Consider the following 27,073-nt stretch of genomic DNA (forward strand, 5'->3'; position numbering starts at 1 on the left):
TATCTCAATAAAATTTTAGTGTTAAACTTATTAATACACGGGTTCACAACAGGGTTTTAAAATTTCATGATTCTTACTTTTCTAGTTCTTACTATAATCGTTAGTACAATGTATGAGTCTTTTTCAGGTTTATTTATTATAGCATTATATACTGAGGGAATATCCTTTACTCATTTTCACATGTGATATACTTCATTTTTCTTACATTTTAAGGTGTATTAATTAGCTTTAGAGTATCTCACTCTTGGCCTATTAGTGGTTGTGATGTATATAATATAATATAATATGTATAATATAATAATATAATGGATTCAAATTGCTTGATCTTAGTGGATGAAGATCTGGCCTTTGTACCAGGCCTAATTTCAAGTGTCCAAGGTACTTGTCTGACACATCCTTTTCTTCTATCCCATATTGATAGACTTCATAATTTTTGTTGTCTGTAAATTTTTTAGTCTATCAAGTAACCAAAACTTTTAATGTCAAAGTAATTTACAAATCAATAGACTGCTCACTCCAAAAATATTAGGGGGAGGAGAAGAAAAGAGATAAGGAGGAGACATAGAGAATACTTACATATTTCATGAGAATAATTTTCTAGAGTATCTTATAATATAATGTAATTCATGTATAATCTGTGTACTAGTGCCCTGGAATGCCTACCTATTTCTCCAGTTCTGACTTTCTTTACACTTATCAAATTTCTGAAACACCTATGTTTCAGCTTCTCTTATTATCTTTTTTTTTCCTCTTAAGTCAAGCTGGGGTTTGAGATTAGCCCCAGCTTCATTGGATGAGACAAGTTTCAAGGAAACAAGCAGTGATTCATCTTTTATTATGTCTCACAGTTTACGGCATAAATCAGCCTGGGGCCAGGGTGGTAACAACTGGCCACAAAAGATTAGAGATACTTCCAGAATCTCTTAGGCAGCCCTTTGACCTCATAATCTTCCTGGACACAATTACCGTTCTAACCAGTTGGAGGGCATATTGCGTTAAATACTATTAAAATCTTGGGAAAATGTCAGTGCTACAAAAGTGTTCTAAAGCAAGCAAATGAATAAGAGAAGCAAAGCCAAACTCAAAAACTACTTCAACGCACACAGTCTAGCACATTCTGTGTGAGTTAACACTGGACAAAACCCATTTTATCACTTTGACATGAGCACAGTTTTTGTGGTACCTGACATTTGTGGCAGGGTTTCCTGTGTCCAAATCTGTAGCTGTATAGGTGCCAAGCACATAATTCAATAAGGAATTGCCTCTTATTCCTTCTCGTATACTGAAGGTCATAGAATTTGGATGAAATGTGGGTCCTTCTCTCACATTAACAACCTGAATTCTCACAGGGGTTGAGTGCATTTGGAATCGAGAGGCAACTGAGTGGTGAAATTCAGCTTGGTTTTTCACTCCAATACCAAGATGAATATTAGGTGTTTGTTCGTAATCCAGCATCTGAAATCATAGAAAGTAAAAAATTCCAAAACAGCTAAAGGACTCTCTTTTGTTAGAGTAAGTAGCTGTGATAAGAAAGCAGCACATGAGAGTAAAGTCCAGGAGCTATGTAATTCAGATTTTGAATGGATAAGACTTTACCAATTACTGCATCAGATATTTCAGATATGTTATTCCCTTTATGTCTTGGCATAATCAGGTATGTAGGTCATTTAGTCCTGTGACTTAAGTTGGACTATCTACTAGAATTCTAAACTTCTTATATAAAGATCCTGAAGTCAAAACGATCTCTTTCCAAATGAGAAAAATAAAAAACTTAGCATGAAATAAAAAGGGGTTTACAACTGGTGAATGAATAAATAGGACCCAGGTTTTCTTTGTAGAATCCACATCTGAGAATCTCTTGAATTCAGCAGAATAAAGGAGCCAATATATATGATGTAAATGAACATGTAATTTAAAAAAAAACGATGCAAACAACTTCTGAAGGAAAATTCATGATTATTAAATGCAGCCCTAATCTATAATTTTATTGTGCTGGGTCTGGGAGACAAGAAGGTTTCTTCACAGGGCATATTCAAATAGGTAAATACCTTTCCCAGAGAAAAGCTACCTTTGAAATGGGCTCTTTGGATAAAAGGTGAATGGAATCTTTTGATCCAGAATCATTGATGTGGTGACATGAAAAGTCACCACCAACAATTCAGCACAGAGCTGACTGTGAATTGTATACTAAAAAATGGATTTTCGGTTGGAAGAGAGTTCCATCTTATATAATGAGTGAGAAAGCAGTTGTGAAAAGTGAGTCCTGGACAAAGTCTGTTTAGAAGTGTCCTGGAAGCTAATGTAAGCAACCTTGCATCACGTTTACCAACAACAGAAGTCAAGAGACCACTGCCAAGTAAACCTCTGCTCCTCAAGGAAATTCTATGACATCATAAATATTTTCTTAGTAAATTTTAGTTAGTTCTTCACAAGAGCTAATAAGATAGAAGTATTTATAGGAATTCAGCTGTGCCTTACATGGGGCCTGCCCACATGATTTCCTTCGATTTCAGCTCACACCCTTCAGGTTTGGGATTTTGATTCTTTGGTACATCTGTTCTCTCCCTGGTCCACACGATGCCTCACACAGAGCCAATTATGAATGCTGTGGTCAAAAATATATTTTCGATGGGAAGAAACCCCTCTTTTATATCTCAGTTTTTATTTTCTAGAATTCCATGCTGTCTTTAAACAAACGAGAGATGTGAGATCCTCTCTTTTGGTACAGGAATCTCTTGGCGGTCCTTTGCGCATACACACATATGTGCTTTTTGCTTATCAGAATAGTTCTCTCCCTTTTGAATAGATAAGGTGGAAAGTATATTAATATGTATATAACATTGTGTCAATTATAGACATTCACAGAATATTGTGAATTGGTTGGGAGCTGATCTTCCCTCTAATAGGGAAGATAAAAAGCAGAGGAAAGGCACAGAGCCTCTCATATCCTCTGCAGGTGGGACCTTTTATCAAGAGTTTTGCTTGTATGCAGAAGTCCGGATTGTGCGAAGAACAATAAACACAACCATGGGTCTGGTTTTGGAGTTAGAATGGAGTGGCTGGAACAACTAGGTTTCTGCAGTTTGAGGTGGGACTGAAGAATACTCACGAAGGATACGCAGATCTGTGTCAGAAAGCGTGCAGCAAGTGTTAAGAAAGTCTACAAGAGGGGCACCTGGGTGGCTCAGTGGGTTAAGCCTCTGCCTTTGGCTCAGGTCATGATCTCAGGGTCCTGGGATCGAGCCCCGCATCGGGCTCTTTGCCCGGCAAGGGCCTGCTTTCCCCTCTCTCTCTGCCTGCCTCTCTGCCTACTTGTGATCTCTCTCTCTCTCTCTCTGTAAAATAAATAAATAAAATCTTAAAAAAAAAAAAAAAAAAGAAAGTCTACGAGAGGCTCAGGAAGCGCTCAGGATAAAGGTGACCCCTCCAACAATCGATTTGGCTTCTGGTGAGTTTTTTGCTACGTTAAATTTTAACATCGAAGCTAAGCTGTTAGAGTCTCACGTGCAATTTTGTTTGCTTGTTTTTGCTTTGGCTCTAAGTTAATAGAACCCTGCAGTTTCTCAGGGGGATGCTGGTTCATTTTAGAATTAAGGTGGGAAAAGGGAGGAGGTTAGCAGTCTGTCTACAAAACACACAGTGTTTTGTAATGGTGTGTATGGGTATGTATGTTCTGCTTTTCAGGAATTGACATTTTCTGGTGCCAGTGGGTCTGGAAGAGAGTAGCAGGCACACACAGTGGGAAGAGGCCTATAGGGTTGAACACAGGGAAATGTCAAGGCACGAGCTCTTGCTTCTTGCTTGTTTTCCTGGCCCCAGATGCCACCTCGAGGCACATTAAATATGACCTGGGAAAACAAGAGCTCTGCTTGGATACTGTCTTTGTCATTTGCCACCTGGGTGAACTTAAGACAACTTAGTGTTCCTCTTTGGTTTTGTTTCACTTTCTATAAAACAAGGAATCAGAATATTTTCTTCCCAGAGTTGGGATGATTAGATAAAGCATAAAACCTCTATAAAGCCATATAACTTACTAGCTGGTATCCCGTGACTGCCTGGTAAGACAGAGAACCAATGTTTCTTTGTTAGAATTCCAATTAGATAACATTTTGCTTTTCTTCTCAATGGTGAAACGAATGTGTGTATACGCACACACACATTTATATTGTTTGTTAGTATTTCCATACACATTTATTGATAAATACCTAAAGGACGTTATTATTGACAGGTTTTTTTGTTTGTTTGTTTTTTACCTTCTTAAAGATTTTCTTGTTACGCTACAAGTTTCTTGAGAACAAGGACCTTGTTTCATTCACCTTTATTATCTCTAGCACCTCACAGTTCTCAATACATTTGAGTTGAATTGAATCATTTGTTTTTTTTTTTTTTTTTTTTTTTTTTAAGATTTTATTTTATTTATTTGACAGAGAGAGATCACAGTAGACAGAGGCAGGCAGAGAGAGAGAGAGAGAGGGAAGCAGGCTCCCCACTGAGCAGAGAGCCCGATGCGGGACTCGATCTCAGGATCCTGAGATCATGACCTGAGCCGAAGGCAGCGGCCCAACCCACTGAGCCACCCAGGCGTCCCGAATTGAATCATTTGTAATATCCTTAGACTAAGAAGGGGTTATGAAAGCTCAGTAAAAGCCCGTGACTGAGGGGCCAGTTTCCACAAGGTTAAATGGCAGCTTGAGAAAAGATGGAGAGGATGCAGGAGGACATTAGAGACCTCATTGCATGTGCCAAACTTGGGAAGTTCACATATGTTCTCTAAATAGATAGTCTTCTCTTCAGGCTGGGTCCTGATATACATACTAAGGTTTTACATTTCATTTTAATTAGCCTTTCCATGTTATTTTGATATTCTTAGGCATATTCTTCCTGCTTTCTTTAATAGACTTGAGAAGTTATCATCCAGGGAAGAAAGAGAGACACTGTGTCTGCATAAAATCTAACACTACCTTGACCAGTTTTTCATGAAATTGAATTTCCCATAGTTTTTCTTTGTGATGAACTAAGTATGTTAAAAAAAAACCAAAACACATTTTAGCTCTCACAGAAAACATATAGTATAAGTTATAGTGCATTGCCTGCATTATAAATGTTTTCTTATTTTTATAATTTTAAAAAATTGTGAAATATAAAATCAAGCATGGTGACTCCCATTTGGGTGAGAACCACATCACCCTCAAACTTTTAGTGAGTTTCTACTATCTTCTGGCCACTGGGCCAGGTACTAAGAGTGGAATATTTCGATCGAGTTGTTTATGTGCAAAGTTCTTAACTATGTTTTTCAGTAGGTTCAGAGGCAGACCAAAAGCAAAGAACAGTTGCATGCTATAAGATAACAATCAAAGTCAATGATTAAGACAGTAAGAAGATGGGTAAAAATTATATGACATGTCTAGATCCTGGTTTTTAACTGAGATGCAAGGTTGAACAAATTCTGATCTCTGGAAACAAACTTGACTAAATATTCAGAATTTGGTGGGATGGTCGGTGACTTCTCTCTCTTCCTTATCTATGTTAATTTGGCAATGGTTGTTAGTCTTGTTCCCTCATTTCCATTTTTACCACTATTGCCTTAGATCAGGTTCTTAGCACCTCAGGACTTGATTAACATAGTAATTATTTTCTTGACTTTAAGCTTTCTGGAAATGTGACTGCTTTTTTTTTTTTTTTTTTTAATATCCCCAAGTTTTCTTGATCTAGAAGTAGGGATTAGTAAAATTTTTTGGGTAAGAGCAGATAGTAAATATTTTAGGTTTTGGAAGCCATATACAGTTTTTGTTTTAAACATTCAATTCAGCCATCGGAGGGTAGAAATGGCCATAGAAAATAATGAATATGGCTATGTTTCAATAAAATATTATGAGCAAAATTATGGCAGGTTGTATTTGGCCTGTGGGCTATAGTTTGCCAACCTATGGCCTAAAACAATATTTCTCAAACAGGAAGGCTCTGGCTAGTTCTTAGAGTCCTTGTGCTCTCCTCAGGAATTTTGAAATTGTGTGTGCTCATTTGAATGACAGTCTTAGAAGGTATACATAGATATTTTCCATAATTTTGGTGACCACCTTATAAATGAATAGAGTGCATTATTTCAGTGCTGGTGATTGTGTTTTGTGGTAAAGTAGTAATACTTTAATTGCTCCAGACAATTGCAAAAAGAACAGAGAAAGACTCTATATAGAAATGATGTGTTTCCATTAGATGAGGGCCAAATGGCTTCCTGATAACAGTAACTGGGATAAAGAAAAGTAGTAACAGAATAGAATAATTACAGTTCACACTGTGTACTAAATTAAAGGTGTGCATTTGTTTATTCGTATATATTTTCATAACTCTAAGTTCTGTTTATGTTGTTAGTAGTAATTTTGTTTGAGAAAAAATTAATTTCCCTTATTTGTGAAAAAATTAATTTCCCTTATTACATTAAAGTTAATTTTAATCTTACTGGTTTGCAGTTTTAGTTTTTTCTAATTTATATTTTTAGATTTTATTGCTGTCCATAAGGTGAAAATCATAAAGTAATTTAAGAAAAATTAATTTGTAAGAGAAAGTCAAATGAGACCGATTCTAACTCAACATCTTTGTTCTTGCATCTTTATTTCCTTCCATGAACATTCTGCTGCAACCTCAAAGAATTGCTTGCGGTACCCTAATCATGCCTTACCTTTCCTCACCTCAGTGAGTTTGCTCATTTCTCACATTAGCAAGCTCAGTTGTAAGGTCTTGGTTAAGCTGTGATCTGTGCATGAAACCTTTTCAGACAAATCCAGCTCAGAAAGATCTCACCTCTTAGTAATTATTTTATATTTTACCATTTGGCCATTAATTATGTTTAACATTATTACATCTATACAACTACTTCTTTGTTTTTAACTCATTATCTAATTTGAGAATGCATGCCTTGTCTTTTCAACTAGATATTGGGCACTATGAGAACAAAACACCCTCCTTACTTCTTATTGATTTTGGTAATAAAGAGCATGTTGCTGGACTGTAAGTCTCAGTCTGGCATGGTGAGCTAACTTACAACACTGGTCCGCATAAATAGTATTTGAGGTTATAGAGTATTTTTTGGAGGCAGATTCTGTCTGTAAGAGTATTTTAAAACCTTAGAAATATTGCAGATCCCATACTCTACCTTGACGACTTTCAAAATGCCCTCATTGGTTTGTGGGTCTGTTTGAATATCAAACCAATTCCCATCATTTCCGGAGAGAATTAAAAATTTTGCCAACCAATTATCGGTGCCTTCTTCATCAAGATCAATTGCTTGTAATCGTATCAGTTCTGAATTTAGACAATTCTCTTCAATACTTGCTGAATACTGAAATGACATAGATCAATTTTATAATCAATAAAGTTTCGAGAGGAAAGATATTTATTAATACATTAACTGTCATTTAAGATACTAACAATAAATTCCATAAATAATTTTTGAATCATTATTAAATGCCATACATTCTAATCAGAAATATAAGAATAAAATGATTATAAGATAATAAAACTGATTTTTTTTTGTGTGCTGTATGTGCAGTCAAGGTCAAACTGGCACTTTGTTCCCTTTTTTTTTCTTTTTTTTTTTTTTTCATTTTTCTTGCTTATTTTTTAATTTTCCTTAAGTTACTCCTTCCTTTTACTATGAAGGGTCAGAGAGTTGTATTTTAGGCTTTGTGAGCCAGAGAGTTCATGTTGCAACTAGTTATCTCTGCTGCTGTAGGATCAAAGCACCCACAGATAACATAAAAAGGAATGAATCAAGTTGTGGTCCAATAAAACTTTTTTTTTTTTTTTAAACCAAAGTACTGGTGAGCCACATTTGGCCTTGCTATTTTCAGTTTTATGCTTCTTTATGCCTAAAGATGAAGATGAAACTTGAGAATGTTTGGGACCCTTGTAGAATTAATTCAGCAAATTATCAGGCCTATAAAGACAGATCAATAATGTTACATGATTCCCAGATTTATACTAATAAAATCCCACATTTTTATAAGTAGAGAGTATGGAGGAGACACTCTGCTGCTTTCATAGATGGAAGTTGCACAGAATAGTGACTCAGAGGTAAACACACACACTAGAAAAGTATACTATTTATGTTTAATGAAATTCGATTGAAATACACTATCATTTTAGTTTGATGTACGATGTAGTATTTCAATACTTATATACACTGTGAAGTGTGAAATATACAGTGAAATGATCACCATAGTAGGTCTAGTTACCATCTGTCACCATACAAAGTTAATACAGTATTACTAATTATATGAGATCTGTTATTATATGTAAGGAGTTCCAAGGTTCACATAGCAAAGCTGAATCCATCCCTACATACAGTAGAACCAGCTCACAAACTAGCAGGAAAGCAAATCGATTACTGACACTTAGGGAAAAAGGGTTATAAGAGTAACAACTTACAGAAGTTTTCTCCAAGGTGGGGAAATTATCGTTGACATCTAAAACCTTGATTCTACAGTCGCACTCAGAAGACAGTCCATCTGCCGCTCCGTCTCGATCTGAGCCCCTCACAAGAAGGTTATACATACTGTGTTGCTTAAGATGAAAAAGAATTATAAGACTTAGATCTACTTTTGAATGAAATCCAACACATTCTGCTGTTGTTCTCCCAATTTCCTTTTATAATTTTATGTAAGACTTTAATATAATCTTTTCTTCTTAAAATTGTCGTTGGAAAGTCATGGTTGGATTATTGTTCCTTCCCTCCTTTACATTGCAGAAAGGGCATAAAGAGATCATTTTATCTTTGTCTTTTGAAAATGGAATTCCTTATTTCTTATCATTCATTCATAGAAGGCTTTACCTCTCTGTCAAGGAAACTGGACATCGTGCAGACTTCTCCAGTGTACCTGTTCAGGATGAACATTGGTGCACCTGCTGGCTCCTGAGAGATGATCTTATAGGCTATTTTAGAATTCAGATGATTGTCTTCATCTGCATCTGTGGCACTTAACTTTACAACCAGTGTGTCTAGAAATGAAGATGGAGGTGGAGAATGTTTGGGGCTCTGTTAGAATCAATTGAGCAAATCATCAGGCATAGGAGGAAAGAGTGGTTGGCCTTCCCCTGAATTTTCTTTTGTTTTAGTTCCCATGAATGTAGTATCATAACTTCCAGTTACACCCTGATTGCAGAAATAATGGTAGCTTGCTCCTATACAATCCTTTGCAGGTTATAAAGTACTTGCACTCTTTGAGTGATCAAATGTAAATTAGCAGCAAACTAGAGTAATCATTAATGTATGAAAAGTCCCATAACCTTTATCATAAAGCTGAAAAGTGGTTTTATCAATTTTTTATTTTTTTATTATTTTTTAAGATTTTTATTTTTTTATTTGACAGATAGAGGTCACAAGTAGGCAGAGAGGCAGGCAGAGAGAGAGGAGGAAGCAGGTTCCCTGCTGAACAGAAAGCCCAATGTGGGGCTTGATCCCAGGACCCTGGGATCATGACCCAAGCCGAAGGCAGAGGCTTTAATCCACTGAGCCACCCAGGCGCCCCTATCAATTTGTTTTTGCTGTGGTCATATGACATTATTTTAAAATGCTTAAATAGTAAAGATTATAGCTTAATTCAATTCAATTTTTTTAGTTTTCTTTATGTTGTATTGTGTGTGTGTGTGTGTGTGTGTGTGTGTCTGTGTGTTATATTTCTTTTCAGTGCTCCAGAATTCAATGTTAATTAAATTCAATTTTAAGGCTATTTATTGAGAACCTATATTCTTTATTTTCATTCATCCAGAAAGTAGAGAGTTATGTTGGTTGCCTTGGTGGATGATAGCACTTTACTGATTCATTAAAAACATATAACTGTTGAAATGAAATTTTGTCCACAGGAATAGAAAGTTCTTAATTATTCATAGGGACAAAGAACATGCATCTTAGGTTGTCCTGAAGAACATCAGCCCATAGGACAGATTTTCCAGAGCTGGCTTATCCCTGATGTTTTTCTCCTTCCTAGCCCAGCTGCAACGTGAAAAACCATAACACAGAGAACCAGGGACCCTTTCAATAGAAAAAGCCAGTTTTCACAGAATTATAGCTTATGAAAATATGCCTTGGCCTCGTGGTTCACTCTCCTTGCATGAGGGAGCGTTAACAAGACTGCTGACCAGCACCCTAGTGGACGCAAACGTGGACTTGGGTGTGGGTTTAGATGTGGGTTTCACTTCTCTCCCTTCCTCAGGTTGTGCTGGGGTATATTAGTGAGGAAATAATGACAGGCTTTGAACCCTCTCTCTGTTTGGCCTTTCTTGGGTGAAACCTTTATTTTACTTCTGTATGTCTTCCCATCCTATGTTATAAAACATTTTGTGTTTCTTATTTTCCACATCACTGTTTTCAGGGTCTCTGAAGAAGGAGTTCTGCAGACACCCCCATGACTTCTGCCTTTTTACCTCTTCCTTCTCTCCTCCAGCATTTCTTCCATCTTGTCTCTTTTCCTCTAGACTTCTCCATCCTTCTTTCTTTGACCCTCCATCAGTATCTCTAGTTTGCTTTCTATCTGCCTTTTTTTCTGAAATTTCTTTTTTCTATTCTTTTTTCCAAATCTAATTTAGAGGTGCACAGGCAGACATAGAGTAGGAAAGGAAAAGGAATATTAGAAGATTGGGGAAAGAAAGAGGCAGAAGGGAAGAGGGGAGAACAGAGGAAAATAACAATATAAGACAGGCATAGAAAGAAAAGATGTGCAGGAGAACTGATAGAAAGAGGGAGAAAAGAGTATTGGAGCTAGAGCTGGATTAAGCAGGATGGAAAAAAGTGAAAAAAATAAGAAAATGTATTGTGGCTTGCTGTGTAGACTGTGAAGAACCAGTGATTACCCTCTGGGACCAACCTGATATGTACTGTTGGAAATACATCCTTCATCACTCTCTGGTGTGCTTTGAATTCAAATTTGAATTCTGTGCCCAGAATTCGAGGAATAGACCAGCACAGAGCCCTTTTCCACATCTATGGTTTCTTCTTCAGTTAACTCATTTAGAATAAGTTAATCACGAGCCAGTAATAATCTTTAAGGAAGGCATTAAAGCTCATGCTATATCACATGTGTAAGAATCCTCCACAAATGGGAGGATATTTTGCATTTTAGATAAGATTTTTTTTTTTCTAGGTCAGTTTTAAGTTAGAATTTGTGGTGTTTGTTCAAAATACAAGTTTGACTTTTCTGATCTTTATATTACCTGTATGTCAATTTCCTACAGCTTTTGGCCAAGAGAAATCAATATGATATAATGCAGAGAAGGCATGTCATCTACTTACTTGCATCACTGTTTTCTTCAATGCTGGCTGTGTACACATTTTGTGTAAAAACTGGAGGGTTATCATTTATGTCCATAACCTTGACCCTAAGCTCAAGAGGTCTTTCTAAATCTTCACCCCGTGAATTCAGAGCCCGGCAATAGATCTGTGGAGAGTTCGGGGGGATAAAACCTGTTTTTTCCATCAAAGGAAATTAAGTAACATGTTCAAAAAAATATTTCAGGAAATATGCAAAGAAACAGTTTACTTCGTGAATTCAGACTGTATTATAGTTTGTTAATTTAAACATTGTTTTGTTTTTTTATTTTTTAATTTAACTATTTTTTTTTATCAATTGTTCATTTCTAAATATAGAGCTCACTTAGCATCTATTTACAAGTGATTTTTATTCTTTTTTATTAACATGCAATGTATTATTAGCCCCAGGGGTACAGGTCTGTACACTTCACAGCACTCACCATAGTACATACCTTCCCCAATGTCCATAACCCCAATACCCTCTCCCTCCCCTCTCTCCCCACCCCCAGCAACCCTCAGTTTGTTTTGTGAGATTAAGAGTCTCTTATGGTTTATCTCCCTCCTGATCCCATCTTGTTTAATTTATTCCTTTTTTACCCCTTAAACCCCCCATGTTGCCTCTCAACTTCCTCATATCGGGGAGATCATATGATTATCTTTTTCTGATTGACTTATTTCGCTAAGCATAATACCCTCTAGTTCCATCCACGTCGTCCCAAAAATATGGTATGCTTCACAAATTTGCGTGTCATCCTTACGCAGGGGCCATGCTACTCTACTCCATATCATTCCAATTTTAGTATATGTGCTGCCGAAGGGAGCACTTAAACATTGTTAAGACATTTGATGGCATACCAATGCAACACACCAGGCAGACACTCTGGAACTACAAACATATATTTTCACACTCTTTTCATCTCTTCGATCCATTTATTTGGTTTCAGCTTTACTGCATTTTAAAAGGGGAAGAAAAATAAAATGCATAAATGAAACACATTGCTGTGACTTACCAAAAAAAGTGGAGTTATCTCTCTGTCCACCACCGACGTGATGTTAATTTCCCCAGTCCGAGGATTAATGGTGAACACTCCGTAAGGTGGTCGATCAATTCCTACCCCAGAGATGCGGTATGTAATCTTTTGGTTCACTTCACAGTCTGATCGAATCTATAAAGGAAATGGCCAGGTCTGTGATCTTATTGAAAGCAGATCATGAACTGCAATGTATAATAGAATAAGAAAAGAATAGCTTTGTAGGCAGATGGGCTGTGGGTTGAAACCGGGTACCATGATTTACATGTGACCTTGGGAAGTTCACTTCACTTTGCCAAGTATCAGCATATAATGGGATAATCCCTCCTTCTGTTTATTGTGGGAATTGTATGAGGTAACATATATACACTCCATGCCAATGCCTGGCATTAGGCACATATATGCTTGATGCTAGATATGTTATTATTAACAATACATTGTTCAGTTCTCTGATTTCTCTGCATATAAGGAGTTTGACAGAAGAAATACCATCTTTAGTATTTGTTAAAAGATTGTGTCATACTGATATGTACCTTGACTAGACTTTGGTTGGAGATTTAATCAAAATTATAAATAAGAAAACCAGAAAAGAAACACAGTGTTTAGAAATAATTTTTTGAAATGAAACCTACCATATTACTCATTCACCTGCCAAATAGATTTTATGGCAGATATTCTGCCAAGTAGGTTTAGTTTTAATAGTTTTATATCTATCGCTCATAAATTTAAACAAAGATAGCTTAAATTTAGAAATCTCGCCTGTATACTAAAGATGAGAACATTCAGTAAAATACTAAGATTTGTGCCCCAAATATCCACAACTAAATAAAGACAGCTGGAAATACAACTTGGATTAGCTCCACTCTAATCCAGAGATCTTATTTGTATAGATGAAAATCCAGGAAATCCTCCAAATGCAATAAAGAGAAAAGAATATGCCATGCAGTGAGAGTGAGTGAAGTAACATAAAACTGTAACTGTGAGTTGAAAGGAAACAATAATTATTTAAAGCTTTCCAAAAATTTTCCCAATTCTGAAAATTCCCAGAGAGAATATATAATCTCTTCTTGAGCTGAGGTTGTATTTGTCACATCACTGCTGATGCTTGCTACATTTTATGAAAAACTTTATGTATACATTTAAACAATGTATAACCGTAAAGCTTTCAGGAGAGAATTCTGGTTGATCGCTCTACTGATTTCACTAGTGGGGCAAGGCCAAGATGCCCAGAAAGAACTAGTGATACTGTTAATGTGGATCCCATTTTTTTTTAAGATTTTATTTATTTATTTGACAGAGAGAGAGAGATCACAAATAGGCAGAGAGGCAGGCAGAGGGGGAGGGGGAAGCAGGCTCCCCGTTGAGCAGAGAGCCCAAGGTGGAGCTCGATCCTAGGACCCTGAGATCATGACCTGAGCCGAAGGCAGCAGCTTAACCCACTGAGCCTCCCAGGCACCCCTGTGGGTCCCATTCTTCATGGATCAGTTTACTATACTTTCTTCCCTTAACTCTCCTTCCTTTTTAATTACCGTTATTTAGAATACTTTTAAAGTCTCTCCTAATTTCTGGGTATAAGAATCTAGTGGGAACTTCTGACACTTTCTTGGAGAGAATTAATTAATACTATAAACCTTTGATTTGGGGGCGGGATAGTCAGAAGATTATTACTACATGTATTCATTTCCTATAACAGGTGCATAAGACAGATAAGCAGAACACAAATGAACAGATAAAGCCCAGTTGTGCTGGAGATCCAGGCCTCTCCCAGGATTACTCGAAGACTTTCTGCTCTGTATCAGCTCCCCAAAGGTGATATTCGAAACAGTGGCTCAGCAACATGAGCAGATGACTAGAAGTCACCCAGCTTCTTAAATCACTATGGAGTAGTGAAGACTGCAGATCTCCGAAACGGCTGAGGGCTTTCCTGCCCTGCAGAATCATTTGTTATCAGCACAGCATGCTCCTGTTTATTTCGTCACTTACTCTGGCAATCGGATTCCTCTTGGAGTTGTCCTCTCCTTCTCGACAGGCAGCCGCAAACTTGATCCACTCCCGCTTTTGTCTTCTGACCGTCTGCCATTTTGTAGTGCCATTTTCAATGTCTAATTCTTTAACCTTATGCAAAAATGGTTCACATTTTGTACAGTGTTAGTACAGTTTCATTTAGGAAAGACATTTATTCAACATTATAAGGTACACCCAGAAGAAGCAGTTGTATTGAATTTGAGGAACAAAGAAGGTGTTTACTAATTCATGACTCGAGATAGGTACAGCCCGGTCACCTGCCTAATACTTCTTTTGGAATCATCTCACTTTTAACTATAGGATTCTAGGGAAATAAATTTCATTAGCTAAGTGTGGTGCTCACAGTGTCTTATATTGGATAATATGTTATGATTTTTCTTTTTTCAATTGGTCCTCAGAATGTGGAGGCCTTGCTTATCTCACCCTTCATTGAACTCTGACCAGGCTTTCTGGTCTCCAGAGTATAAAAGACTATACTAGTGTTCCACTGAGTACGTCCTATGCAGAAGCAAAGTTGTGCTGGTGAGTCTGTTCACCTAAAAGAAGGAAGGGACTTTTCTTTTCTGTTGGTGAGGACACCACTCTGGCTAAGCACCCAAATATAGTATTGTAGGATTAGAAGAATATTTTAACTGACTCGGTGGTACTTGTAATAATCCCATGGACAACTTCATATCTTCTCAGTGTTGTCCATTTGAATCTCTGCTTGTTCTATGTTTTTTCCTTTGTAATCTTATGGTGCTTTTGTTGGAGGATGTCTAAGAATTTTTTTTTAAAGATTTATTTATTTATTTGACAGAGTGAGATCACAAGTAGGCAAAGAAGCAGGCAGAGAGAGAGGGGGAAGCAGGCTCCCTGCCAAGCAGAGAGCCCAATGCGGGGCTTGATCCCAGGTCCTTGAGATCATGACCTGAGCCGAAGGCAGAGGTTTAACCCACTGAGCCACCCAGGCGCCCAGGATGTCTAAGAATTTTATAGTATTCAAGAGTTTAGAAGTGTTATAACATGCACAAGCATTTGTATACATGTATAAATGTATGCATATATTTATATATATATATTTTTTATATAAATATTTATATATATGCATATATTTATATATATTATATCTGATATAATATATATAAATATACATCTATATAAATATATGCATATATTTATATAGATGTATATTTATATATGTATATTTATATATATATAAAATTTTAAGTAACTCCTAATGTACTTATTTGAGACACAGATGATTGTAGGTTTGTTTAAGCTACGGCTTCACTTAATTAGTACTTTGTGGGAAGGAAATGTTCCCTGTGAATGGAGCTTATCCTTTCAGGAACCAAAGCATGTACATTTTCCTTCCATTTTGATACGACTTCCTGAAATGTACTACATATTCCCTATTTTGTCAACAAAGATTAGGAAAGCAATTTTGTTTCCTTCAATGGTTTGAGGCTATCATAATGAAAGTTTAACTACTGTAATAAAATAAAGCCCTCCCAGAGATGGAGGATGGTAGCTTTACTTCCTGAACCCCACTCTGACCGGCATCAGATTCTCTGTTGTTCTACTTAGTCATGATTACAAGTTTTTTTTACTTTTATATCTTTCCCTCATTGACTGGTCATCGGTTGTCTTTCTTGATGCTGTAACTGTCTGAAATTCCTCTTACCATCCTGACATCTTACTGTGCTTCTATTGTTATGCTTTAAGCTGGGAAATGTATGGATAAACTATCAATACAGTTTGAAAAGTAGGAGTTACTATGACATTGAGCTGTCACAAACTATGCCTGAAAACATGGGTATTTAGGAGTATGGGCTTTACCACTGCTATTTCAGTTTGGCAGAGGTTCTTTCTCTTACCTTTTATCTAGATGATTAGGATTTCAAATATTCTGATATTTGATATATGATGTATTACAAAAATCCATTTTTCTTTAAATTTTAGATTGAGAAAATAGTTTTATTATACATTACCTCAACGATAAATTCGCTGTTTACTTCCAGCACCACCTGTTAAAGAAGGTACAACATTAGCAAAAATTTGCATAATTAAAGAAACAGTGTCATAAAATCATTACAATGTTCTTTTAGGAATTCATTTCTTAAATATATATTTTGTTCATAATGTGAAATAAACATGGCTAAAACAAAATAAATAATAGACTTTTTTGCCCTCCAAAGGTAGCAAGGCAGGTTAGGATACATCCTTCAACAGAGGCATCCATAAGCTCAATGGAAGGTATAGCAGACAACTCAAGTGACCACAGTGAATTTTGGAAAGGCCTTGTAGGACAGTAGAGATTAAAATGGTTCTGCAGGATGAAGCTGCTTTGATAAGAGGAATTGATGAAAAAGAAAGTTCAGCCAGAGTAAAACATGAGCATAAGTGTAAAAGATGTTCCAGAAATGATAACTAATAGTATTAGCTGGAAGGTGGAGGAAGTATTAGGAGACATGGGAAACAAGGTCTGGAATGTATTAAGAGACATGGGAAACAAGTTTTAAGGAGACAGGGGAACAAGCTTTAAGGAGACATGGGAAACAAGCTTTACAAGGTTTGGAATGTGAGTTAGGAGACAAATGATTAAGTGTTTTATATGCCAGATTAAGGAGTTTGGACTTTATTGGATAAGAGACTAGGTGTGCCCAGAGCCCTGTGTGTAAAACATGGCATTGACAACAAAAGGTAGATTTTAAAGGAAAAGTACTTGAAGCCAAGACACTTAGGAATTAGCAATTGCTTAGGTAGGACATAGAACACCAATTGCTCCAACTGTGCTAAGTGACACTGGAAAAAGGAGAGGACAGAGACATTCCCAAAGGACTGATAGGTCTTACGGACCATGGGGTGCCAGGGGTGGAAGGGTCAGATGGTTCTGGTGATGTAACCTTGGCTTTCAGGGAAAACTGGGATCCTAGTCATAGAAACAGAAAATCCAGCATGAGAGTGTCACTGCAATGAGAAGATGACTGATGTTTGTTTTATTCATTTTTAATGTGATTCTAAAATTTGGGATAGATATCAACACTGAAGAAATAGAATTTATCCAAATGTGAGTACTATTTAAAGTTAAAGACTATGAGGATATTACATGAAATAGTTTAAAGTAAGTGAAGTAGTCAGGGAAAGGAATCTTATGGGAGATGCTTATATTTGTGCAGAGTACAGAAGGAAGAAGTCTAAAAGCAGAGGGCTCTGAGAGACTAAGGGAATAGAGAAATCAAGGACCCAGGGTTGTGGGTGCCCAGCACATTCTGTCAGTGTGAGAATGCTAAGAAATGGCACTGATTGTGGTGGTTGTGGTGGGTTGGTGAGGACGCTGACTTTAGAAAAGAGATTGGATAAGTAGGTGGAAAAATAGCAAGAAAGGAAGCAGAATAAGTGGAGTGCAGTGATAAGAAATTAGACAAAGAATATTTAATGATCTGTGTGCATAGCAAGGTCAAGTTGAATAGGAACTGAGAAGGTCATGGGTTCTTAAAGCAAGCAGTCATTGCTAACTTTTGCTATTGGCCTAAGCCAAATTATAGGAGTCAAGGGATGAGTTATTAAAAAAGTGGAAATAGCAATCATAGATTACATTTTCAAGTTAGGAGATAAAAGAAATGTGGGAGGTAAGATACAGTTTGAGGAGTTAATTAGATTGACATTTTTTTTTTATGTTGGGAAATCATTACCAAATATACAATTTAAAGGGAGAGGAAAGGGGGTTTGTGGAGAAAAAGTGATAAGAGGAAAAGGAGAAAGGGAGAGAGAGCAAGAGGAAGACATCAAGGAACAGTTACAATTGTGATTAGAATAGGAATGGCTGGACCAAAACTTTGAGTAAAAAAGAATGGGTAATAAGGTTGACTATTTCTTCTTTGAAACAGAAGAATAAAGAGAGAAAATAATTTTGAGGTATAAGTGGAAGAATATTATACCACCGTTTTGTGGAGTTGGAGTGAGCAAGAATGGGGAGGCATGAGGGAAAGTGAAGGGAAGCCAACTAATGCTTTAAATCAGGAGCAGTGGACCCACCTAGCATTCTTGAGTTAAGGAACACTTGAGCACAGAAAGTTAGAAACAGAGGAAACCAACTATTAGTCCAACTATTAGAAGAGTTTGAAGACTAATTGAGATGAGGAAGCAAGAACCCATCTGTTTTGTGCCTTTTCTAATAGAACTTGGCAGCCTGGGAGCAGGAAGAGAAGGGATGTGAGGGCTGTCCTTTAGTTGGGGATTGTTACCAAGCAGACTGGAGATTCAGAGAGGTGATAAGGTACTACTGTGAACTACAGTGAGTCAGGGAGCAGAGTGAAATCAGGAAGAGACTAAAGAGAGACTGGGAAAGGGGGAGAGGATGCAGAGCAGATCTGCAGGTGTGAGGGGCATGTAAGAGGGAGTGGGAGGTCTGGCAGGGATTTGGAATGGTACCTGAGTCCAGAAGGGGGAAAAATACAGATTAGAAATTTGGCAGTGGGGCATAGTGTTTCCTTTTAATTCACTTTCTCCCTCTCATGTACTTTTACTAGACATTAGCAAAATATCTAGACCTGGGAAAAAACTATAGTATTTATTTTTTAAGACTTTTTTTTTTTCCATTTTTCTTGGTCGGAGGGGCGGGTAACAAACAGGGGCAGGCAGAGGGAGAAAGAGGCTCCCTGCTGAGCAAGGAAACCGATATGGGACTTGATCCCAGGACTCTGGGATCATGACCTGAGCTGAAGGCAGACACTTAACTGACTGAGCCACCCAGGGGTCCCAAAGTTCAATATTTAATAGAAGATGGTTTTATTTGATTGCAAAGGATGTTTTATTTCATCGTAAATAATGCCTGTTGGGGCTTAGGTATTTTTTTTGTTGTTAGAAAATTAGATGATTTTGGAAGGTATAAGAAAAAGTAAAAATCACACTAAATCCTACTACTTGGAGATTATCACTATTAATATTTGGAGAAATTTTTTCAAGCTTTTTTCCTTCTTTTTCTTCCCAAAACATATACATACACAAGCTGTAATTTTTTTTAACCAAAAAGGAGTTATACTATGCCATTTGGTAACTTGTTTTTTGCACTCAATAATTACTGTGGTAAAGTTCCATATCAGTGAATACATAGGGACGTCATACATTGTACAAGTTGTCTTATGTATCACTCTAACAGGTGTCTTCCATTCATGGCTTTGGGATATTAGGATAAAAGAGAACTGACTGGCTAGTGCTAAGACCAAACTCTGACATGAGACTGTCAGGCACTGTCTGACAGTGGGAGGTTAACTTAACTGAAAGCACTGCCTTGATGGAAGTCAGAAGGTTGGTGAGCTTGGTACATGAGCCCACAGTTAAGAAGTTCTTGTTCCTCATCTTTAGCTTCCTACTAATCTCTATTTTCTCCATCTCCTGCACTCTCTTCTCTCTTTCTCACACATGAAATACCTCTCTAATTCTTTCATTTCTTTTATCAGGATTTGGTAGATTTTTCTCATGTACACGTTGTATATATTTTGTTAGATTTATACCTAAAATTTTAATTTTGAGATATTTAAATGATACTGTGTTTTAAATTTCAAATTCCACTTGTTCATTGCTGGTATATTGAAAAGCATTTGGCTTTTGTATATTTATCTTGTATCCTGCAACCTTGTTGTAATTGCTTATTAGTTTCAGGAGTTGTTTTGTCAACTCTTGCCAATTTTCTACATAGACAATCATGTCATTGCATTTGTGTTGGCTTTTAAAGGAAGGTTGGTAAAACTTTCTTACTTGCATTGGATTTTTTTATTTTTAGCTAATGAATTGCCCCTCCATTGGAAACTATTGTACAAACATTTTTATTGTGGAGTATAATGTATAGCTTTTATATATGTTCCTTAGGAGTAACAAATCTTTTCTCATTAAGGTTCTCTCCTAACTAGTTACCCCCAGTTCTCCTAATATTTAAAAAATTACCAATATAAAGTCCTTTTAAAAATCTGATTATCTATCTATCTATCTATCCATCTATCTACCTTTTGCAAGGGCCAGATAAAAATGATATAATAGCCAAGGCAGTCTTTTTAAAGCACGAATTGGAGTAAGTCACCCCCTTGCTTAAAACTCTCAAGGCATCTTCCCAGAGCCCTTAGAATGGAATTTAGACTGCCTTCATAGCAAAGAGGCTCTATCTGATTTGGCTCTGCCTATCTCTCAACTCTAACCTTATCTCTGTCCCTTCTCTGTTCCTCCAGGGCCAAGTGTTCCCTTGTCTCGGGTTACTGAGTCACTGCCAGGAAAGCTCAAATTTTTGATTTTCAAAGCACTGGCTCAGTCCCCTTCTCAGTGAGACATCTCTGACTCCCCAGTCTCCAAGCTCTATCAGCATCCATGACTAATGGTTATCAAATCCATCATTGTTACATCTTCCTCTGTAGGAGTCTTCCTAGCATTTTTCAGTGTCTGATGTTATTCTGAAAAGCTTTCCATTTACTTCTCTATTATCTGTACTTGTTCATTACTATACATGTTCCAAGAGAGTTGGGACTTTGGGGATCATGTTCTTTTTTTTTTAAAGATTTTTATTTTTTATTTGACAGAGAGAAACATAGCGAGAGAGTGAACACAAGCAGGGAGAGTGGGAGAAGGAGAAGCAGGCTTCCTGCCTAGCAGAGAGCCCGATGCAGGGCTCAATTCCAGGAATCTGGGATAATGACCTGAGCTGAAGGCACACGCTTAAGGACTGAGCCACCCGGGGGGATCATGTTCTTACCCTCTCCCCTATCAGAATGCCTAGTGTCTAGGCATGCAGTAAATATTTGTTGTAGAAATGAATGGACAATCATTATAAAAATGATAAAGGTATTAAGCCTTGCAAAAATTGAGTGTGGCATGATTAGAAAATGTAGAAGATATAAAGGAAAGAATATACACAGGTACATAGATGTATGAAATAATCCACATAATTCTTTGAAAGAAATTGTTTTACAGTGGCTTTTGATATCCTTTTCTTTTGGTTCATGATATGCATGAGATCACTCACTATCCCTGCTCTTGATTAAGCATTGAACTTGGAGCAGCCTTAGAATGAGTGAGCTGCCTTCTGCGTCCACTCAGACACACTTCTGCCTTGTGGAGGATTTTCTTTCTCCAAATTTAAATGATTTCTTAGACTTCCCCCATACCTTAAATGATAATTTCTGAGCTTTCTTTTCAACTTTTTATCTTTTCTGTAAAGCATTAATCTAATTATAAGTCTGATAAACACATATGAGAAAATAAATATTTGATTAGCAGCATCTGAAGGAATGACTAAAATTGTATATCATGCATTTGTACCATAGGACTTTTAGTGTCAATGTGACTAAATTATGGTTTTGTACCAATGGATAGATGATAGATGAGAAAAACAGTTGGGTAGCAGTGAATCCAACTCCACTCCTTGCAAATACATTGTCATTGTAATAAAATAACTAGAGGGGACTGCTTTCTATAGGGCTATGTAATGACCCTATGGGATGGTTAAAGTCTTCCTAGACTTGATATTTGTCACAAAACTGTTTAAGAAAAATGAAATTATAAACTTGGTTTGAAATCTAGAAGATGGCTTTGTTTATAATCTGCATTTACTTTGTAAATAGTTGGGTGAGATATAGACCTTTCAGAAAAAGTAGGGATTTAAAAAAAGGAAGACAAAATAATATTTGTAATTTAGTACGGTTCTTCCCCTGCCTCCTATCCAATTGCTTGGTCTTCATAAAATTAGTTCTACTACATGTACAGACTTAGATGAACATATAATATCAATAATTATGGAGACTTACTGTGCTTCAAGTTGTGCAGTATATGGGAAGTATACATGGAAATGTATGTTGTAAATGAAAGTCTTATTCTGATCGAAAGTAGGACAAAATAGGTATTCTATTTTTGCTGAGTGACTATTTGGAATTTATTGCTAATAATGAATCTGCCAGAGGCATTTAGTGTTTAAAAATACTTTAAGAAATAGAACACAGGTGTAAAATTTAAGAGAATGACATTTTACTTGTATCCTCTTTATATTTCCAAAATAAATCTTTGGATTTCATTTTCTTATAAGTGATCCTGCAGATAATTTTAAACACTAACATTGCCACTAAAAGAAACATTTTTATAGTATTTTACATTATTGAGAATGTTTAATAATATTTCATCTATCATTAAAAATGATTTTTTAAATGACCTATATGCTGACAATTCTATTGGGTCCTCTTTTTTAAAAAAAATTATTTATTTATTTGGCACAGAGAGAGAGATCACAAGTAGGCAGAGAGGCAGGCAGAGAGAGGTGGGGAAGCAGGCTCCCCGCTGAGCAGAGAGCCCGACGTGGAGCTCGATCCCAGGACCCTGAGATCATGACCTGAGCTGAAGGTAGAGGCTTTAACCCACTGAGCCACCCAGGCGTCTCAAGGGTCCTCTTTTAATATTGTTGAAAATAAATAATTGAAAATCATATGACTTCCAAGAGGATACTTTATGAGTTTTAGAGTCAATTCTTTCTCAATACTTACATAGATACTTTGAATTATCCTTTGGTTCAGTGCCCCAGATACTTTTATAATCCAATTGCAGTGCAACATAATAATATTTTCCATGTGTGAGAGTGTGATTTTCTTTTAAAGGGATATTTGGGAGAGAACTAGCTTGATTCTTCGAGTTCAGGTGCATGCTTATAAGATTGACTTAAGGAAAGAATATATATGTATGGGAACTGAAGATCTAGTAAACTATTCATTTAAAACTATCTGTATACTTGTAAAAGTGAAGTGAAGTGATCATGTATGTCAGGGATATCGGTATCCCAAATGAAGATTATTGGTATAGCAACAATTAAGCTGGCATCAAGTTTCTTAAGTCTGTGTCTAAGTCAAATAATTTACATCTCAAAGTGGATATGTAGTCCTAAATTATAATTTAGCTTCATAAAAAGCAATGTGGTTTGGACTCATTGGATGCAGAAGAATTGAGCCTGAGTCTTAACTTTGTTTACCAGCTGTGTGATCTTGCATAAATCTCCTAGCCTTTCTCTAATTCAGGTTCTGATCTAAAAAGAATAAAAAGTGTGAAAGTGGTAGGCATAGTAACTGCTCTGTGTATTTATAAAGAGGAAGAAGAGTGAAAGAAAATTTTCCTTCTATGCTTTAGAGGGTATGTTTACAGCACACCTTATCATATAAAAGTACTAGTCATCCATTTTTAAAGACTTGAAATTAGCTACATCAACCCGGTTAGTCCTCAGTTTAAAGGGATAAAGGCAATTTACTCTTGTCCTCTCTACAGAAGCCAGCTCAATTGAAGAGTATCAACGATCTATGGTTGCCCTATGAATCTGCAAGTAGAAGTGTAAATGTCCCTGAATTGCTTTGTTTTGTTTTGTTTTTTTTTGTTTTAGTCCAAGGAAGTTGCAGTGTTAGATCTTAGGGTTCTTATCTAGGAGAACTTATATTTTGATGATGGGTTGGTGCACTTCTGGTATTTCTGTTTTCTGCTGAGCTGGCTCTACAGATGAGGGTCCTAATAGTCACACTTTCCAAATCCTGTCCCTTTATGGGCAGGTGTTACTGAACGAACTGTGGATTTTATTCTCTAGCCCTACAAAATCATGAACTCTGTCAGGAGGCCCTTCACTTCCCAGGAAATACCTGCGAATAGGTGTTTTGGAAGAAGCATGATATGACATCATCTTTCTAAATTGCATGTAGCAGCCTAACTACATGAACCTCAATTAAACTATGCAGAATAGTTATGGGTTCCTGGATAATTGTAGAAATTCCTTGCCTATAAAAGTCACCTTTTTGGAGGCTATGTAGGCCACGCATCATGCTATGGTGTGGCTTGTCCTGAGAGCATGGTGAAAAGACATCACACAGAATAGAGAGGGTTGAACCAGTTGCCATAATGGTGGAGTACACGAGAAAGGGAGTTAGAGGCAGATGCAGTTGAGGGAACAGAAATGACCCAGAGAGGTTTGGTGTCCTGGGTGTGCTATGCTCTCTGTGGCATAGTTTCATGAGAGGGTTTCCCGTCTTCCTTATTCCTTTCCTTTCATTTTTCCTTTCCTTTGGAAGGATTTCCTTTTTTTTTTTTTTTTTAAGATTTTATTTATTTACTTGACAGAGAGATCACAAGTAGGCAGAGAGGCAGGCAGAGAGAGAGGGAAGCAGACTCCCTGCAGAGCAGAGAGCCCGATGGGGGGCTCAATCCCAGGACCCTGAGACCATGACCCGAGCCGAAGGCTGAGGCTTTAACCCACTGAGCCACCCAGGCGCCCCAGGATTTCCTTCTTTTTTCCTTCCCATCATACCTTTTCCTATGGTATGTACTTAAATTGCATTAGCTGAAGAAACACGAATAGGACTTTTTCTGGCAATATAAAAGTTCCTCAGAAGCTAAAACTACATGCTTGTGCTACTTACTCTCCAAGATATGATGAAGACCAAGATGGAGTATCTGCCCAGAAAGGGCTTCCACATCCAAAGAAGGAGGAAAGCAGAGAAGTGTAAAAAGATATTGGCATATTGTAGACACTGATAAGGAAGCATGGATAGGATAGAGCATGGGCCCAGTTAAGGGAAGGAGTCAATGCTGAAACAGTGGATAAAGTTTTGTACATGTAGTATTGGGTTCAAATTATAACTGTACCACTTATGGTACGTTTATGAATCATTTATGCCCTGAAAGTTTCAAAATGCTTCTCTTTATCCCTGAGGACTTCTGTTATGTGTGCGAAATGACTTTGTGCACTGTAAAGTGCTTTGTTCGTGTAAGACAGTAAAATGGGAATTCAGTGGCAGACCAAATCCCCAAGATCCAACTCCAGGGTTGTCTCAGTTTTAAACCTTGGAGCTCACTAGCCACATTAAAGTGGCCTATTAGCATATAGGTAGGAAATTTGGTGAAGTGACTTGGTGAGAAAGATAAATTAGAAATGAAGCCCTGGGCGCCTGGGTGGCTCAGTGGGTTAAAGCCTCTGCTTTTGGCTCAGGTCATGGTCCCGGGGTCCTGGGATCGAGCCCCGCATTGGGCTCTCTGCTCGGCAGGGAGCCTGCTTCCTTTCCTCTCTCTCTGCCTGCCTCTCTGCCTGCTTGTGATCTCTGTCTGTCAAATCAATAATAATAAAAAAAAAAATCTTAAAAAAAAAAAAAGAAATGAAACCCACTCATTATTTAAAAATTTTAATTGATAAAATGTTATGGGACTGGGGTACTGTCCTTTGTGGGGGAGTTCTAGTCTGTAATGATGTACCCATTCTAGGGAGAACAAAACGATAGATAATATTCTGTAGCCAATTTTGGTAAATTGCTGAAGTTTTTCTGGGCCCATTTTTCTTGGTCATTACTCTCTCCTAGGGAGAATATGATGATTTTATACAAGATATTGGAATCTAAGTCATTATGTATGTTTACTGCAATATTAGACTACACATTATTCTTTTATATACTGAGTGATTTAAAGTAGTAGCTACTGAGCAAGTCTATTTTTCATTTTCGTGTCTTCCTTTTTGATGTCAGTTTTTGAAGTCACTTGCACACCTAGGACTATCTTATTAATAAGCAGTTCTCTCCTGAATAATACTTGTAAAAATAATTGAGTAAAGCCATTGGTATCCTCATAGAGGTATGTTAGAGATGCCAAGTACAAGCCTAATTATACCACTTTTGTTTATAATTGAAGGTATATCGAGTAGTAACATTTTAGTTTGTAAGCTGTGTAATTTTCACTGTAGAAAGGAAAGGCAAATACTTCTCTTGCAGGTAATATCTGAAGGTTTCACTCCAGTCACTCCTTCCACAAACCCTCTCATCAGAGGTGCTCCCTGTGCATGAAATATTCCAATAGGGCTCCCATTTGGAAAAGGAAGAAAATGTCTTAGCAGCTCAAACAATAGTTTTATTACTTTGTAAGGAACTCCTGCCTGGATCCTTAGGGACTAACGCAGAGTCCGAAGACTGTGTACTCAGGACTGAGAAGTTCTCTTAAAAAGAGAAGTATCTTTGAAAAAGGGGAAACATTACAGAATCTCAAGAGCCATGAAGTATTGTTAGTGCAGGATTTTTATCCTACAACTCCACAGGTAGATACTCTTGAGAAGACCATAGTAAAATTATGGGTATTGTTACAGTAATAATGCTAGACATCTCTTGGGATTTCACTTTTTTTTTTTTTTTTTTTTTTTAGTCCAACATGAAGTCTACCAATCTGAAGGCAAAAATATAAATTTTCCTACTTGGATTAAAATATATATTATAATTCCTTAACCACTTATATCGACAACAACAAAAATAATAGAGGCGGGATTTGCTTTCATGTGACCTTTGGCATTTCGTGTTGAAAGAAGGAGGAAAGCTGGTAAGTGAGGAAAGATATTGTAAAGTAACAGACAATGTAAAAGAAACATGGAAAGGATACAGCACTGGCCCAATTGGGACATCAATGTTTCTGTGACAAGCAGTAGTAAAACCAGTCATTTAGTGTTATCTAGGGTATTCTGGTTAGCACAAGTAAAGAACAAAATCAGATAACATGTGTTTTTATTGTTGGTGGTGGTGTTCCCATAAGTCCATACTCCGAGAGATTTGCCTGACAATGAAATAAAACACAAATTTCTGTTCTACATGGCAGAATCACCTTGTTTTATGTAAGAGCTAAATTGAAAGTGTCTCGCTTTGTTCTAAATACATTTTAAACTCTGATGTCTGTTTTCAACTTAGAGTGAGACAACATT

General features: G+C 36.9%; 1 protein-coding gene and 1 non-coding gene across 2 annotated transcripts in view; both read right to left on the bottom strand.

The window, feature by feature from the left end:
* DSG4 (desmoglein 4) overlaps positions 1 to 16,496 on the bottom strand; it is a 29,581-nt gene extending 13,085 nt beyond the window's left edge. The window contains 8 exon segments of the mRNA XM_032859447.1: positions 1,184 to 1,455; positions 7,151 to 7,336; positions 8,425 to 8,559; positions 8,828 to 8,994; positions 11,285 to 11,429; positions 12,313 to 12,468; positions 14,317 to 14,448; positions 16,332 to 16,496. Of these exon segments, the coding sequence (XP_032715338.1) occupies positions 1,184 to 1,455; positions 7,151 to 7,336; positions 8,425 to 8,559; positions 8,828 to 8,994; positions 11,285 to 11,429; positions 12,313 to 12,468; positions 14,317 to 14,448; positions 16,332 to 16,496 (1,358 nt within the window).
* LOC116869003 lies at positions 12,020 to 12,126 on the bottom strand. The gene has a single exon (XR_004382938.1). It is a non-coding gene; the product is annotated as a U6 spliceosomal RNA (small nuclear RNA).
* Positions 16,497 to 27,073: the final 10,577 nt, after the last annotated feature.

The sequence above is a fragment of the Lontra canadensis genome, unplaced genomic scaffold (assembly GCF_010015895.1).
Source record: "Lontra canadensis isolate GAN:19392208 unplaced genomic scaffold, GSC_riverotter_1.0 scaffold17, whole genome shotgun sequence".
NCBI classification, from domain to species: Eukaryota; Metazoa; Chordata; class Mammalia; order Carnivora; family Mustelidae; genus Lontra; species Lontra canadensis.